The following is a 15,695-nucleotide window of genomic DNA, read 5'->3' on the forward strand; positions in this document are numbered from 1 at the left end:
ATCCCAGATCCAGCCCCTGTTGCAAGAAGTGTTAAGCGGGTACTCACGACTGCCAGGGTCGGAACAGGAGCGGTGTGCAAACATCTCTGCACGGCCATCCTGCTTACAGTCACAGAGGACACACCGGCTAAACTGCCAGTTCAGTGGACGGACACATGGAATAATCTGGCTTCAGTTTTCTCCTTTCTTTTTCTTCTGTTACTTCATTCCAGAAACAACGTATACCGAAGAGCAAACTTGGCTGGGGATTATTTATTTTTCGCTAGAAAAATAAGACATTTAGTAGAACTCCTGCTAACCCATGTCAGATGGTGAACAAGCAATTTAAGGGAGCCGGTGCAGATGGGAATTGCTGTCCATACACTGGCTAGATTACTCTGGAAATCAACATCTATTGTGAAATATTCTTGAAATCAACCAGTACTGTCACCTAGTTATTCCAAGCATGACGTAACAGGTCTTTGACAGATGGCTTTAAAGAGGATCAACCCAAACATGCTTTTTATTTTACAAGACTTTTATTCTGTTTCACAGATTTGACTATTACAGCAGTGAAATTATTACAAGTGACTCATAACATTTAGTTCCAAACAAAAGTAGAAAAACACAAAAACGATAAAGGAAAGTTAAATGAGATCTGATGTGTGGTAAATGTGTTCTAAGAGCACAGAAAAAGTATATAAAAATACATTAGGATCAAGAATTTTGCAGACAGGTTTTGATTTAGTTACAATTTTGACACCACAGAATCACAGAATCACAGAATGGTTGAGGCTGGCAGGTCACCTGGTCCAGCCCCCTGCTCAAGCAGGGCCACCCAGAGCCAGTTGCCCAGGACCGTGTCCAAGCGGCTTTTGAGTATCTCCAAGGATGGAGACACCACAGCCCCCCCGAGCAACTTGTGCCAGCGCTCCGTCACCCTCAGAGTGAAAATGTGTTTCCTCGTGTTCAGAGGGACCCTCCTGTGTTTCAGTTTGCGCCCACTGCCTCTGGTCCTGTCACTGGGCACTGCTGGAAAGAGCCTGGCTCCGTCCTTTTAGCACCCTCCCTTCAGGTATTTATACACATTAACAGGATCCCCCCGAGCCTTCTCTTCTCTAGGCCAAACAGTTCCAGCTCTCTCAGCCCTTCCTCATAGGAGAGATGTTCCAGTCCCTTAACGATCTTTGTGGCCCCTCGTTGGACTCTCTCCAGTATGTCCACGTCTCTCATACTGAGGAACCCACAACTGCACACAGTACTCCAGGTGCGACCTCACCAGTGCTGAGTAGAGGAGAAGGATCACCTCCCTCGCCCTGCTGGCCATACTTTGTCTAATGCAGCCCAGGATACTGTTAGCCGCCTTTGCAGCAAAGGCACATTGCCGGCTTATGGTCAATTTGTTGTCCACAGGACCCCTGGGTCCTTTTGTGCCAAGGTGCTTTCCAGCTAGGTGCTCCAGCACATACTGGAGCATGGGCTTGTTCCTTCCCAGGTGCAGGACTTTGCACCTTTGCTTGTTGCACTTCATTAGGTTCTTATCAGCCCACTTCTCTAGCCTGTCGAGGTCCCTCTGGATGGCAGCACGACACTCTGGTGTTATCAGCCACCCTTCCTACTTTTGTGTCATCAGCAAACTTGCTGAGGCTACACTCTGCCCCGTCATCCAGATTATTAATGACGATGTTAAACAGGACTGGACCCAGTACTGACCACTGGGGTACACCGCTAGTTACTGGCCTCTAACTAGACTTCATGCCACTGATCACCACCTCTGTGCTCAACTATTCAGCCAGTTTTCAACCCACCTCACTGTCTGCTCATCCACCTCGTACATCAAACAGCTTGTCTACCTAGATCTGATGGGATACAGTGTCAAAGGCCTTCCTGAAGTCCAGGTAGACAATATCTGCTGCTCTCCCCTCATCTACCAGGCCAGTCATTTAATTGTAGATGTTTATCAAGTTGGTCAAGCATGACTTCCCCATGCTGGCTACTCCTGAAGAATTTTTTGTCGTTCATGTGCCTGGAAATGGTTTCCAGGATTAGCTGCTCCATCACCTTCCCAAGGGTTGAGGTGAGGCTGATGAGCCTATAGTTCCCTGGGTCCTCCTTCTTGAAGACAGGAGTGACATTTGCTTTGCTCCAATCTTTGGGCACTTCTCCCACTCGTCACAATTGATCAAAGATTATTGAGAGTGGCATGGCAAGGACATCTGCCAGCTCCCTCAGCACTTGTAGGTGCATCCCTTCAGGGCCCATGGACTTCGTATGTCCAGTTTGCTTAAGTATTCCCTGACCTGATCCTCCACCAAGGGTACATCTTCCTCGCTCCAGCCTTTCCCCCTGATCTCTGGAGCCTGGGATTCCTGAAGGCCCAATCTCGCTAGTAAAGACTGAGGCAAAGGCAGCATTTGGTATTTCAACCTTTTCCACGTCCTGTGTAACATGGTCCCCTGTCTTGTTGAGCAGTGGGCCCATATTTTCCTAGTCTTCCTTTTGTCGCCTATGTTCTTATAGAAGCCCTTCTTCTTGTCTTTGACATTCCTGGCTGAATTCAATTCCATTTGGGCTTTAGCATTCCTAACGTCAGCCCTGGATGCTCAGACAATGTTTCTGTAGTCCTCCCAGGTTACCCATCCTTGCTTCAGCCCTCTGTTATGCTTCTCCTTTTTGTGTCTGAGTTTGGCTAGGAGTTCTCTGTTCATCCACACAGGCCTCCTGGCATTTTTGCCTGACTTTTCTGCTCACTGGAATGGAACTCTCTTGAGCTTGGAGGACGTGATTCTTGAATATTAACTGGCTTTCTCAGGCCCCTCTTCCCTCCAGGGTCTTATCCCACAGGACTTTTCCAAGCAGATCTTTGAAGAGGCCAAAGTCTGCTCTCCTGAAGGCCAGGGTTGTGAGCTTGCTTTTCACCCTCCTTCCTGCCCTCAGGATCCTGAACTCCAACCATCTTGTGGTCACTGCAGCCAAAGCTGCCTTTGATCTTCACATCCCCAAGGAGCCCCTGCTTGTTGGTGAGTATGAGGCCCAGCAGAGCACCTCTCTTTGTTGGCTCCTCTGTCACTTGGAGGAGGAATTTATCATCAGTCCACTCAAGGAACCTCCTGGATTGCTTAGGTCCTGCTGTGTTGTCCCTCCAGCAGCTATCAGGGTGGTTGAAGTCCCCCGTGAGGACCAGGGCCTGCAAATTCAAACCTGAGGCTGCTCCTATCTGTCTGCAGAGGGCCCGATCCTCTTGTTTTCCCTGGTCAGGTGGCCTATAGCAGGCACCCACTATAATGTCACCTTTACCTGTCCTCTCTTTAATCCTAACCCATAAACTCTCAGTCAGCTCCTCATCCGTCCCCAGGCAGAGCTCCATGCACTCCAGCTACTCTCTCACATAAAGGGCAACTCCCCTTCCTCCTTCTCCTATCCTGTCCTTCCTAAAGAGCCTAGAAAGCCTACCACCTAGAAAGCACAGTATATTGAAAACTGTTAATTAGAAAGGTGACAAATCCAAGAGTATATAAAAGGCAAAAATGAAACAGAAAAACAAAAGGAGGATGTGTGTGTATGTGAAGTCTATTTTATGGCAAACTTCCAGTCCTTTGGCCACTATAAAGCAAAGTCAGTGGATTTCATATAAATTCTCTGTATAAAGGAATGTCTATGAACTGTGTACAATATGGCCCAGAATAAACATCTCATTATCAGGCTAATAGAGCTCCTCACAGAGGAAAAGAAGGTGCTTACGTCATGGTTTCATCTTCCCAATATAATACTGTCCGGAATTGGACTAGTGCCCCAAAATACCATTTTAGGAACAATGCGAATTCCTTTAATGGAAAGAAAATGCAGTAACCCGCCGACGCTGCAGAAGCAGGGCGCTGGGCAATGGCCTCACTACTGCACACTTGCTTTAAAGTTCGTGTGGTTGACTGGCAGGGGGTGAGCCTCTGTGTTGAACACCCAGTCGTCCAGGGACAGCACGTCATCTTCACAGAACAGAAGATAGAGGTACCTGGAGCCATAAGGTAAGGGTGGGTGGGAAGAAGATGGACACAAAGGGAGATTAAAGGAAACTCAAGTAGGACTCCAAGCACGCACAAGAAAGCACTGCCAGCAGAACTGTGATGGGGGCTGCCATCGGCCTCAGCTGCCATGGTTTATGGTGACACATTTCCCAACTGCCTGCCTCACTCTCCTGCTGGAAACTACCACCCCTGGTGCAAAGGTGGCAAAACAGGACTGGCATCTGCACCCAGCCACCCCATAAACATTAGCTCACGCTACCAGCAAAGGCAGATCTGCACCAAGGGGCAGCAAATTCAGGCTGCAGTCATGCTTCCTCTGCGCGCAGGACATTAACCTGGCAGAGGAGACTGCTGTCTCTTAAACCATCAGAGCTAAATCCAAGGGAGCTCAGCAGTCAGGGCCTCCCACTTAAAGCAGCTCTAAATCACAGGAAGAGTCCTTAAGCAGAAACCTTGAGTGCCAATGACAGCAGTGGTTCTACAGGAGGAAACTACCAAAGCTTTGCAGCACCCATAGCCTTGCCCAGTTTTCCCCACAGAGAATGAGACCTCCCCCTTATTATCAGAAACTTACTAAGCAGACAAGAGTGTTGATGCTGCAGGAATTATGCTACTCTGAAAGGCCTCTGTGATACTAGACTTACTTCAGAGTCTCTGCGAGGAAAAAACTCTGTTGCATGTTGTCATGGGTTGGGGTTGTGGCGTAAACATCTCGGATGCCAGAGAAACCAGCTTCTACTCTACAATGTTTTTCCAGGGCCTGAGAAAGGAAAAGAAATCTCAGTAACACACAACAGCATGGAGTAACTCATTAATCATCATCAGTTGCATGGCAAGTCAGCTTTACAAATCAAATTTCAGGTTTATAGTAGCCCCTGTCTCTCACTGAAGAGTGTGGTGATTACTCCAGACTCCGGGAATAAAGCTAGTTCTAATGAAATAGCAAGAGAAACATAAACCGCCTAAGTTAGTTGATTGATTGACCCTGGCGTTACACACATAGCAAAAGCAGGTCTCAAGTGGCAACTCTAGCTGTTTGCAGAGCCTCTTTTCCAGGGCAGTAGACAAATGACAGTTCTGCCCCTGAAACACAGCCCCTGCTAGGATGCAAGGCAGCAGCCAACGGGCTATTGCATGAGACAGAAAGAACTGAGTGGCTTTCTGGCTGGGAGGTCTTTGAGACAAAGGGCAAAGGCGGGTTTGCTGATTTTCCCTGGCCAACTACGAACCAGTGGTTCTGAGCAGTCCAGATATTTCAAATAGAAGGTTGACTCCTTTTTGCAGAGGGCTGTTATATTAATAGCAGGGTTTGCTGTCTGTAGCACTCCTCTCCATAAACCTCCACTGTTTTGATTGACTGATTGATTTTAGCGTAGCCCAAATGGAGAAGAAAACATTCGCAATGATCAACAGAGACACCACACTAAACTGAGCTATTTTGTGTATTCCTGCCCCATTGCTAGTGTGTCTTAGTGCCTAACACAATTTAAATAATTTCTGCTCTTTTTATTGACCGAAGGAATGATTTTTGTAAGAATCCAGCAGCCTGTAAGAGTTATTACTGCAAATTTTCCAACCATACCTTCACAACCTCCCAGCCCCACTGCCTGTACTTGGGATCGTGTGTCAGCCGCCACATGTACATGTAGCTTTCTACCACTTCTGGACGTAGGATGTAGTAGCGCTCGCTGAGCCTGGTTGCCATGGCTTCGGTTCCAGCATCAAAGCGAAAGGCTTCAGGGCCGAGTTTGGTATCTAGACAAAAATCACACACACATGCAATGATGAGTTTGAGGAGAAACCAAGTAAACAGACTGTCCAGGTGCTTTTATGCTGCTCAGGCTGCTAACATTTAACTAAGGCTTGTGTGAGGTCAGGTGAGCGGATCAGCCATGCTTGTGTATCAGATCAACCTCACAGCTGCTGTCAAAATAGGGGCAACTCCACAGAGTGCATGAGCTGTGCCCACTGCCACCGCAGGTGTTGCTCATTCGGTGGTATGCCTGGGTACCACCTACGTGAGGATAAAGTGTTTCTGAGGGTGGATACAACTGACAAAACACAGACTTGGACCAGGTTTGAGCGTGGAGAGGGCAGGTACAAATCTCCCTATGTCCTAGTACTTTTGCTGGGCTGGTATTTGCTTCTAGGAATTGCACTGCCCCCGACCCTGAGAGCAGAGTTTGTCACTGAAGACAAACTTAGAACCGAGATGAGAAAGAACAGGGAAACAGATCCTGTCCTAAAGCCTCAAAGAGAAAACACATTCAAAGGAAAATCTAGCCATGCAGCTGACCCTGCCATCACAGAGCTATTGATACACTGCTCCCAGGCAGGGGGTTTGTTTCACAATTATCAGTCCACCAGACTGAGCCATTTTGCTTGCGCTGAGGCAGGGAGGCTGTAGGAAGTGGTACCTGGGACCTGCCACCACTTCTTCTGCCTTCCTTTCTGGTCCACTAGCAGCCTCTTCGAAAAGAAGACATCAGGATGATGCGGAAGGCTTAATCAATTTCACTAGTATTTTATGACTAAAACATTAATACGAGTACCTTGGTCTTTTTGAGTGTCACTTACGTGAGAATCTCAACCTCTTGCAAGCATTAGCTAGCACTCACATCCTTACTTTCAACACCAACCCTCTCCCTATTCAAAAAACAGGGAAACTGAGCACAGAGGTTGCTTATGATCATGCCACAAGGTTTCTCTTGATGCACCCACGTGTCTACCACAAGGCTGTATTTCAGGGAGCCATTTTATTTCTCTAACTATTTTGCACACCTTCCCTGGGCCCTCCTGTCTGCATGGGGACCTAACACTGTTTGCTAGCTGGACTATTTGCTGAGAGCCAGGGTGACATGCACAGACATTCTCTGCAAAACAATGAGCTTGCTGAAATGACAGCAACGTAACCAGTGTGGGCAGGCTTGCTACTGTCCTTTCTACGCAGATGGATATTGCTGAAGGTGAAAACTGGCTCCAGGCACTCACAACCAGAGGGGTTATTAGTTTGGGTGGCTTATTTTAGTTCTGTAAGTGCTGGGGGGCGGGGAAAGGGTTATCTGCAAACACCATTTCAGGTTAGCTTGAAGTTTATTGCGCAAACATGCTGGACACAGGCTGCCAATATGGGCTTGCTGATGCGGTGAAGGTGTGAAACAATCTTGGGGAACAGTTAGTGCAGACAGACCTGTGCTTGACAAGGTCCTGGAAAGCAGACTGCTGCTTCGCTGCCTGCAGTCTCAGAAGAGCTGCAGAGATGCCTACAAGGAAAGGAGCAGACTCCAATGCAAGCTCATTGTGCTGAAAGCCCTGCAGGCAGAGAACTAACCCAGTCTCTCATTCCTCACCAGTCACTGCTCTCCCAAAGCACTGACTGATAAGCACACTGGATGGTGACACAAATTTTACTGGACTCATGAAATAGAAAGACTTAGCCAGCCTCTGCTTAGGCAGCCAGGAGAGGCTGAGCAACTTAATTTTTCTGGCTCCTACCAGCAGCTGCAGGTCTCCTGTTGGGCTTCTCAGCTGCTCTGCTCCATATAGTGGGACACCCTGCAATTAATATCTGTTAATCTCCCCTTCTTGTCTGTAAAGGGATGTGAAAGGAAAGACTCAAACTATAGTCTTGTTGGGAGAAGGCCAGCTCTGCGACTGGGAGGCAGGACTAGGATTCAGCTCTGGGTTTGTTTCCCAACTCTGCCACAGGAGCTCACATCTGCCTGTCCCTCTGCTCCAGCTGTCCGCTACATAAAACATACTGCTTTCTCTTCTAGATATCCCAGAAAAGACAAGTGAAAAATCATACACAGGGATGCAGATGATGCTGAAGCACAAAATACCCTACTGCAAGCCTCTGCCACACAAAAGCTGAGTCTCCTAAGGCCGCAAGCTATCCCTTACTGACATGTTCTAGGCAGTCCACGGGTTTACCTGAGCGTGCATAAGACTCATGACAGGTGTTTGTTATTTCTGCAGCGAGATCCACGTAATGTTGCTTCCTCTCTTGACCGGCGTGTTCAGCTCCAAGTGCTATCATGCCCCCAGAGAAGCAAGCCAAGTGGCCCATTTTGTGATCCAAGATGCCACCCCTCCATTCAGCAATGTAGGTCAATCCTCCAGCAGACTTTTTGACCAAATGCTTTTCTATTGCCTAAAGGGATTGAACAACAGGATTTCAGGATACTTAGTGGACAGGGTGAGGAGTGAATAACAAGGAAACCCAAGGTCTAAGACATTTTTGCCTGAAGCATTCTGATGAACAATGTCCCACACAAAAAATACAGAGCAGCAACCTGCTCCTTACCTCTAATGCATCGTCATACATCTTTTTAGCTTCAGAGTCTTTCTTGTCTGACATCAGCCAAGATTTGAGGAGATATTCATAAAAGCTGTCCCCAAGCCCCCCAATGGAGACATGGTCTGTAGTGGGAAAGCCAGAAAAGAACTTCAGGTTCATGATATACAATGAGCAGTTGCTTTACAAAGAGCAAACAACCATGCCCTATTTAACGCCCTTGTTCTCTCCTTCCTCTTTCCAGTTTCCTGGGGAGAGCTTGCAGCATTTCTTTTTCAAAAAAGGAAGAAAGGTAGGAAGTGCAATCAGAAGAAAAATGTTCTGTCATTTTACAAAGCATTAGTATCCCTTACCAAAACTATTCGGAGGTCTTATTTTGCAACAGTTTTTTATACTGCAACTTGAAGATGCTTCCTGTTTATGAAGCAATCATCATAAATCCTAGCCTCATAAACCAAAAGCAATGGCAGGTATTGATAGATCTCTGCCTATATGAAGCCACTGGGTGCTGCCTCCTTGCCTGAGGAAAGGGAGAACACATGTTGGATCACACAGAGCTGCCAGCAAGGGGCTGCTGTAGGGACCCCTCGATCATGCCATTTGTATTCCTGGCTCGTGGTGGGACTCTGTGCCCTGGGGAAGGCTGGGGTTGTCGGCATATTAAAATGATAAAGTCAGGTACAAGGATGTGCACTGAATATTTTCTTCGGCAGAAATCGGATTTGCAAGGCTATCTGTTCAGAGTACACAATGCTATGACCTTACTGGAGAGGAGGATGCTAAAGAATTGCACTGTGAAATGGGCATGACAGCTGCAGGTTTCTGCCTGGGGGGAACTGCTGGATGGATTTATATCTTTGAACTATACCACAGGGGGAAAAGCAGCATTCATTCTTTCAAGCAGCCAAGGACTCCCCTTTTCAGAAGAGCAAGACAAATTACTCACCATGGACCGAACCATCCCAGTTAATTAACAGTGTCCACCTCTGTGTCTGCATGCGTCCCCATTTTAAACGTAAGCAGATGCAGCAGGGTTTTCGGAGTTAGCTGTTCAGATTTTTATTTTCCCTTTCACTGTGCATATATAAAGTCCTGAGGCTTATTCTAAATGCTAAATCCTACCAACAGAAGAGATCAACAGCCATGCATTTTCCTGACCCGAAGAACAAATATCCCTGATACAGTGTGTCCAATGATCCACGGAATAATCCATAGCAAAACAATGAGATTAGATGCATGAATTCAGAAAAAAAAAGAGGACAGACTATTTGCAAACACCGGCTGCACAGCCTGTCTTTAAAGAGAAGCTCTGTGATCCTAAGTGTGTCATTCATAAAATCACCAAAGCAGGAGCTCTGGTACATAATTGCTTTCCATATGGCATCAGCTTTGCCAGCATTTGCCTCCTAGGCACTCTGCATAAACAAATCTCTTATTTCAGCAGGGGACCATGCTTTAATTTTCTAAAGGTAACAACTGCACTCAGAAGAGGTACAGCACTGCCTCTTCATTTAGAAGACCTGCTCATTCAGCCAGGTCAAAGATACACCTTTTAAGAAAATCACAGCAATTCCAAGAAAAACAGCTTCCCGCAAAGAGCTTTAATGACAAGAGAGAAAATGAGAGCCTGGCACCTACAGGGAACATCTCAGTGGCAGGCTGCAGCTGCCTCCCTACTTTGGTCCTAATCTATTTCTCACCAGCAGCACTGGAGATGCAGAAGAGGCTGATCAACCTCCTCCCTCACTCGAATATGGATTCGGACCACAAGGTCATATTATGAGCAACTGCCACAAACAGCCTGTGCCATGAGTTGCCCTCATGACGTGAAAGTCTAGGAGGAAGGTTATCTCTAGTCCTTTTGCATAAATCAGCCTATCCCAGACCAGGTAATCAGAGGCTACTTTTAATAAGTTCCAAGAACCGGCAACAGGCCCCTCTGTATGTCAGCAAGGGGTGGGTGCAGGTCAGTACAAGGAAGTAAAATTTGCAGACATAAACAGAATTAAATTCGTGGCAGAAGAAATGAATACTGAGTATCAAGCTGAGTATTTTAACCATCTGAATTGAGAGCACAGCTCTTCAGTTTCCCAAAGATTCTGTAACGATCCGTTACGGCAACAGGCAGGCACCTCTTCTCCTCTCAGCACCAATGAGTAGGCAGAATTAATGCTTGTGTCTGGGAAAATGTGCAGTGTGGCTGCCAGTTGGGAATCACCTAAAGAAAATGGCATCTCAGGGGTGTGGTAGGGGATGGGAGATTAGCTTTTCAAGTGGAACGTATTGCAACAACTCTGCAGAGGCGAAGCTGAACTGCTTACAAAGGGATTGGATAACTTTGAAGATCAACTAACGGGACAAACACAGAAGCCTATCTTCTTTCCTCATGGCACCAAAGGACAGCCCTGGTTTAATAGACAACTGCAACCATCCAAGATGCTTTGTTGGGACACTTTTCAAGCCAAGCCCTGTCAATTGCTATTAGAGATGCTGATGTGGCAGTTAAAGGTCAGGGACTGCTCACAGCTAGTGCTCTCTCACTGTCTCAGATGATGGCAGCCATGCAACTGCCTGTCAGTTACAATCAGCTATTAATACAGCAGTTAGAAAGGTCTGGAGCCATCTAGCAAACAGTGCAATGAGACATGGGGACACCACGTAACGCAATGACTCAAAGAAAACTGCTTAAACAATATAAATGTGATCCACTGACAGGTTAATACCAGCTTCTGCAAAAAGAGACTTTTCTTTCCTTTGAAAGAGAAATACAAAATCCAGCAACTCTCCCTTGCCAAAACAAGCAAATCCTTAACGGAGCAGAAAGTTGAGGTCAGAGATCTGGGGCACAGAGGCAGAAGTAGCCTCTCGTGTTCCTACCAGAGGGCAAGCTTCTGCCCTTTGGTGGCAGAAGAAGAAGGGTGCAGTCTCTTCTCTGGGTAAGGAAGGGGCTGCGTGCGTAAAGCAGGAAAGTAAATAATCTTTCCCTGGGTATGCTGCTTCTAATATTTCCTTGCTCTTTTCAAGCCCTTTCCTGGTTATTGCTCCTCTTTCACATCAGAGCAGTATCTGCTTAATGCCCATGTCTTCAGGGCTGGCCAGTGCTGGGTTCCCAACATGAGAAAAGAACACGCCCTTGTCTTGCCATTCCTGCACAAAATTGCACTACGCAGAGGTACCATGGCGACAGGTACATGAATGCACACAAGAGAATGCATCCCTCGATCTTAGGGGGATCCAAGACTCTGTAAGCCTTCTGCCTCTCCAGGTGGTTCCTTACTTGTTGCAGCACACTCAGGAAGTAAATCTCATAGTGCTTCTGCTCGCAGCCTTCACGTGCAACTCCCAAGGAGGTCTGTGGGCTATGTGATGCCTGCAGGGTAAGGACTTAAAGAGATATGGCGATTTCTAATATCTGTGTGATGAACCATGTACCATTATCCTCCCCTGTGTAAGAGAGGCCCTAATTCTCTCTGGAGGTGAGACACTCAGCTGGAAACAAGGCTGATAGAATAAGTGTACAATTACTATATTGCATCTTACAAATCGGGTTGCATTATCTAATCACATGTATAACAGGCTGCCTGACAAGACATTTCCTTGGCTTGCTGCTCTGACAGTTGCTATTGCTTCCTAAACAATAATGGAAATACTGAAATGCTCCAGGCAGGACTCTGAACGCAGAGTGATACCTACGCTGCACCCAGTTCCCTGTCACCGGGCTGAGAAAGTTGGGATAAAGGCCCTGTGGCTTCTCAATTCTGTTCAGGACTTTGCGGATGTTCATCACCTAGGAGAGATGAGAGACAAGAACTATGTTACTTCTCTGCTGAGAAAGGCGACGGTTTTGCACTGTCACTGGGAACTCTGTAATTCATCAGTGCTGATCCCTGGCTGAACAAGCACAGCAGCCTGTAACGTTGTGAATCACCATGCAAGCAGAACCCAATGACATGGCTCGCCGGTGAGAGGGCTGTTACGGAGAAACTTTTCTGCTGGATTCCTCAGCACAATCTTTATCCAGCTCTGCGGGATTTCAGAAATGATTCTAAAAACCCTGCCAGGCCCCCGTTTAGCAAGCAGTGGAAGCAGTTTGCTAACAGTGGTCCAGAAGCAATCCTGAGGATTTGGGATCTGGGTGGAAATGTATGAGATGCGGAGGGTGATTTTTTCCATGATCCAAAGGGAAAGGAGTGGCAGGGGTGAGTGACTCACACAGTACTTAAATTCACCATGTGGTCACTTAACATGATGAATTGGGGCCTTTAATTTCAACAACAGACAGCTCCTTTAATATGCTAGAACAGCTGTACTTATTCTCTAAAACCTCCCTTGGTTTCACCCCCATTAAATCCAATAGGCCTTTCCCATAAGGGACAAAGTTAAATGGTATGCAGCATAAATATTCTATTATAACCTACAGAGCAGCTAATACACTCTAAACCTTTTATAAAATTAGACAATTTGTACGCCAAAAGCCAGTTACAGACTTAAGTCTGTGCTTCCAAGTAAGTTGTCAGGCTGCATAATATTTACTGAAGTTTAGTAGCATGGCATATTAATGACATGTTTGAATAAAAGACACAGATGGACTTTATTCTTGCTAAAATCACACAAGTCCCAAGCTGCAAGTTAATGAGTTGATCTGTTCCTCTGAAGTAATTTCCCAAAGGATGGGCTGTTTGAGTCCACATCATCCTACATTTGTTCTCTCAGAGGGTGTTAGGATGACTGTGATACATTTTCTGTGGCACACACCAGGCACGCTCAACTCAGGAGAGTTACAAAGGTTCTGCCCTTATCCCTCTATGGGCTTAGGAGGCAAAGAAGAAAACCTGTTAGGCTGGGGAGAGAGGCTTGACCTGGCTCAAAACGCCACAGACTGAACCTGGAATATGGATGCAGTTCTAGTTTTTAATGGTGCATCTTCTTGCCCTGGTATTTTCAGTGCTCATCTCTCTTTTTCCCCTGCTCCTTCATTTCCTTCCCATGCATTTTCTTTCCATACCTCTGTTCCCTTCACTGGTCTTTTCTCAGCTCCCTGCCTTCCTCTGAGCAATTTGTCAGTATCACTGTCCTCAGGAATCTTTAGCTTGTCTCCTTTACTTCAAATCACCAGTCTGTCTTTATTTTCCCTACAGAGTTTCCTGGGTTTCTAGTTTCCCTTCACCCCCTGCTTTTCTCTCCTGCTCACCCCTCTGTGACATTCTTCTTGCTCACACCACGCTTATTGCTTTCCATACACTCCATCCTATTCTCCATTTTGCTCTCCTAGCTTCTTCTTTCTCTTTCTGCCTGTCTCTTCTGCAAATTCTCTTCTTGTTTCACAACTGTCAGACCTGCACTGGAAATAACCTGGAAAGTACCATTTTGAGCTTTTTATTGGCAATCCCAGAACCGCTGTCTGTTTTCACCCCACTGTGGGACTGTGGACAGGCCCCATTTCCTTTGGGCTCACGGGGGCAGTTTGGATTCTAACTGGAACAATTTGTCTCCCTCAAAGCTGGTTCCTCAGGGATGTGCAGCAAAAGCTAATGACTTGCTGGTATTCAACAGCATATTTATTAAGTTGCTCTCACATGCACTACAAGATCACTTTGGAAAAAAAGCTGAAGGTAACATATAATACGAATAAATTTTCAGTTACAAGTTGCACAAAAGGAATCCAGTATGTCAACTGTCAGGCCTTTCCTACATAACAAACCTCAGCAGAAATCTTGCTGGCTGGAGCATAACATTTAATGCCTGTTTAGAGTAAAAAGGTCTGCAAGTACAAGGCACTACTATTAGGATATCAGAATTAACAATTATCTTTGCAGTCTGCATCCAACAGATGGTTTAGGTTTTGGCTGTACACTTCTCTGAGTAAGTTTTTGCTACAACTTCACACAACTCGAGACATGGGGAAAAACATCCCCATCTCCCCAGTGGCTGCAAGTGATGGAGGGGCAGGTGAAGGGGCTACCACAAATGTAAGTGGCCAAACCCCGGGGCAACTGCCTTCCAAGGCCTGTTGGTGTGATGGGATCTCCAACAGAAGCTTGCTGTGACCTTTTCAGTGAGCTGGTGGATAGGATGCTCTGAACCCTGGTGACCTCTGCAGCCTGCAAAGCACAGGTTTCTGAACCTACGTGCTACTCTGGAAGGTTTCTCCTCTGGTGAGTTGTACTGGTATTGGGGAGAAGGAACACTTTGCTGCCATGTTGTCTGCTGCAGGCAGACCAAAGTGCTGCTCTGCTCCAGCACTGACCCCAGGAGTATGAAGAGACCAATTTGCTAAAGACCAAGTTGGGAAGTACTTGCCTTTTCTGCAAACACCGGGTTGCCAGAGAGCTCTGAGAGGTGCAGGAATTCTAAGTGCAAGGTACCAAATTCTGCTAAGATGCTGCTTCCGGCAGATGCCCAACCCCAGCTCCAACTCATGCCACTGCAAGGAGAGAAAAGGGAGCCTTCATTGCCAGGAAAACACAGCCAAAGGGCGAGGTCCCCCCACCGCCCCAGTGCAGATCCTGCCTTTGCTATGTGCATGCAGCGCACACCAGGTCTCAACAGGATGTAAAGGACATACACAGATTTTTAGGACTCTCACAGGAGCAGTTCTAGTGGGATGGAGCAGTAGTTTTACAAAAGATTGTTTAGGACAGGGCAAACACACAGACTGCACATGCTGGGAAACTGCAGTTTTTGTGGGAGAGTAATCCCTCCCAAACAGATCAGCTTACAGCAAACTTTGGAAGAACACTGACTACCTGTCCTACACAAGACACTCTGGGATAAAGCATGTCTGTAAGTAGCCTGGGCTGAACTCTCCCATCTCAAATGTCCCACAAGTCCAACAAGTCTGCTATTTTATGCAGAATCCAGACTGTCCCGAAGCACCTTGTTTCAACAAGATCTCATACTCTTTACATATACTTGACACTGCCATTCCCAGCATATGTTTGCTTGCAAGGGGATACAGCAACATCAGCGCTAGGGGAAAGATGCCATTGGGCAAACCTGACTGTAATGCAAAAAAAAAAAAAAAAAGGGAATCTTAACATCTGCACAGGACAAATCTGATTCTGAAAGTACCCTACTGGTGCTCATCTCATGTGCCTTGCAAGAACAGGAGGGCCAGCATAAAACCACAGAAGGTGGCAAACACGATCTGAAGAAGCCAGTTACACAAAGTGCCTCCGCCCCTACTTTTGATGTACTGGGATCCCTTCTCAGTTTCTGTTTGTTTCCCCTCACCCTGCCAAATCCACGCAAAGAGAGAAATCAGTACTAAAGCAAAGCAAGGAATCAATTCTGGGGATGAGGAGGGCATCACTTCTCCCTTAAATCTCAAAGAAAAGTAACCAAAGGACGTGGGAGGGCAGAGGCTCTTGCATTTGCTTTGACATTCGACCGCTTCC

At 46.6% G+C, this 15,695-nt stretch overlaps 1 protein-coding gene across 4 annotated transcripts in view; it reads right to left on the minus strand.

Annotated features, from left to right (window-relative positions):
* Positions 1–785: 785 nt before the first annotated feature.
* MAN1C1 (mannosidase alpha class 1C member 1) overlaps positions 786–15,695 on the minus strand; it is a 67,727-nt gene continuing 52,817 nt past the window's right edge. For 3 of the 4 annotated variants that reach the window (XM_075721776.1, XM_075721777.1, XM_075721779.1), the window contains 7 exons: positions 14,599–14,722; positions 11,992–12,085; positions 8,308–8,423; positions 7,935–8,154; positions 5,584–5,756; positions 4,646–4,761; positions 786–3,988 (listed from right to left, as the gene is read on the minus strand). In XM_075721776.1, the coding sequence (XP_075577891.1) occupies positions 3,871–3,988; positions 4,646–4,761; positions 5,584–5,756; positions 7,935–8,154; positions 8,308–8,423; positions 11,992–12,085; positions 14,599–14,722 (961 nt within the window). In that variant the 3' untranslated portion in view covers positions 786–3,870. The remainder of the gene's footprint in view (positions 3,989–4,645; positions 4,762–5,583; positions 5,757–7,934; positions 8,155–8,307; positions 8,424–11,991; positions 12,086–14,598; positions 14,723–15,695) is intronic. The other variant, XM_075721778.1, reaches the window with a different exon arrangement.

This window comes from Pelecanus crispus, chromosome 16, assembly GCF_030463565.1.
Source record: "Pelecanus crispus isolate bPelCri1 chromosome 16, bPelCri1.pri, whole genome shotgun sequence".
In the NCBI taxonomy this organism is placed as follows: Eukaryota; Metazoa; Chordata; class Aves; order Pelecaniformes; family Pelecanidae; genus Pelecanus; species Pelecanus crispus.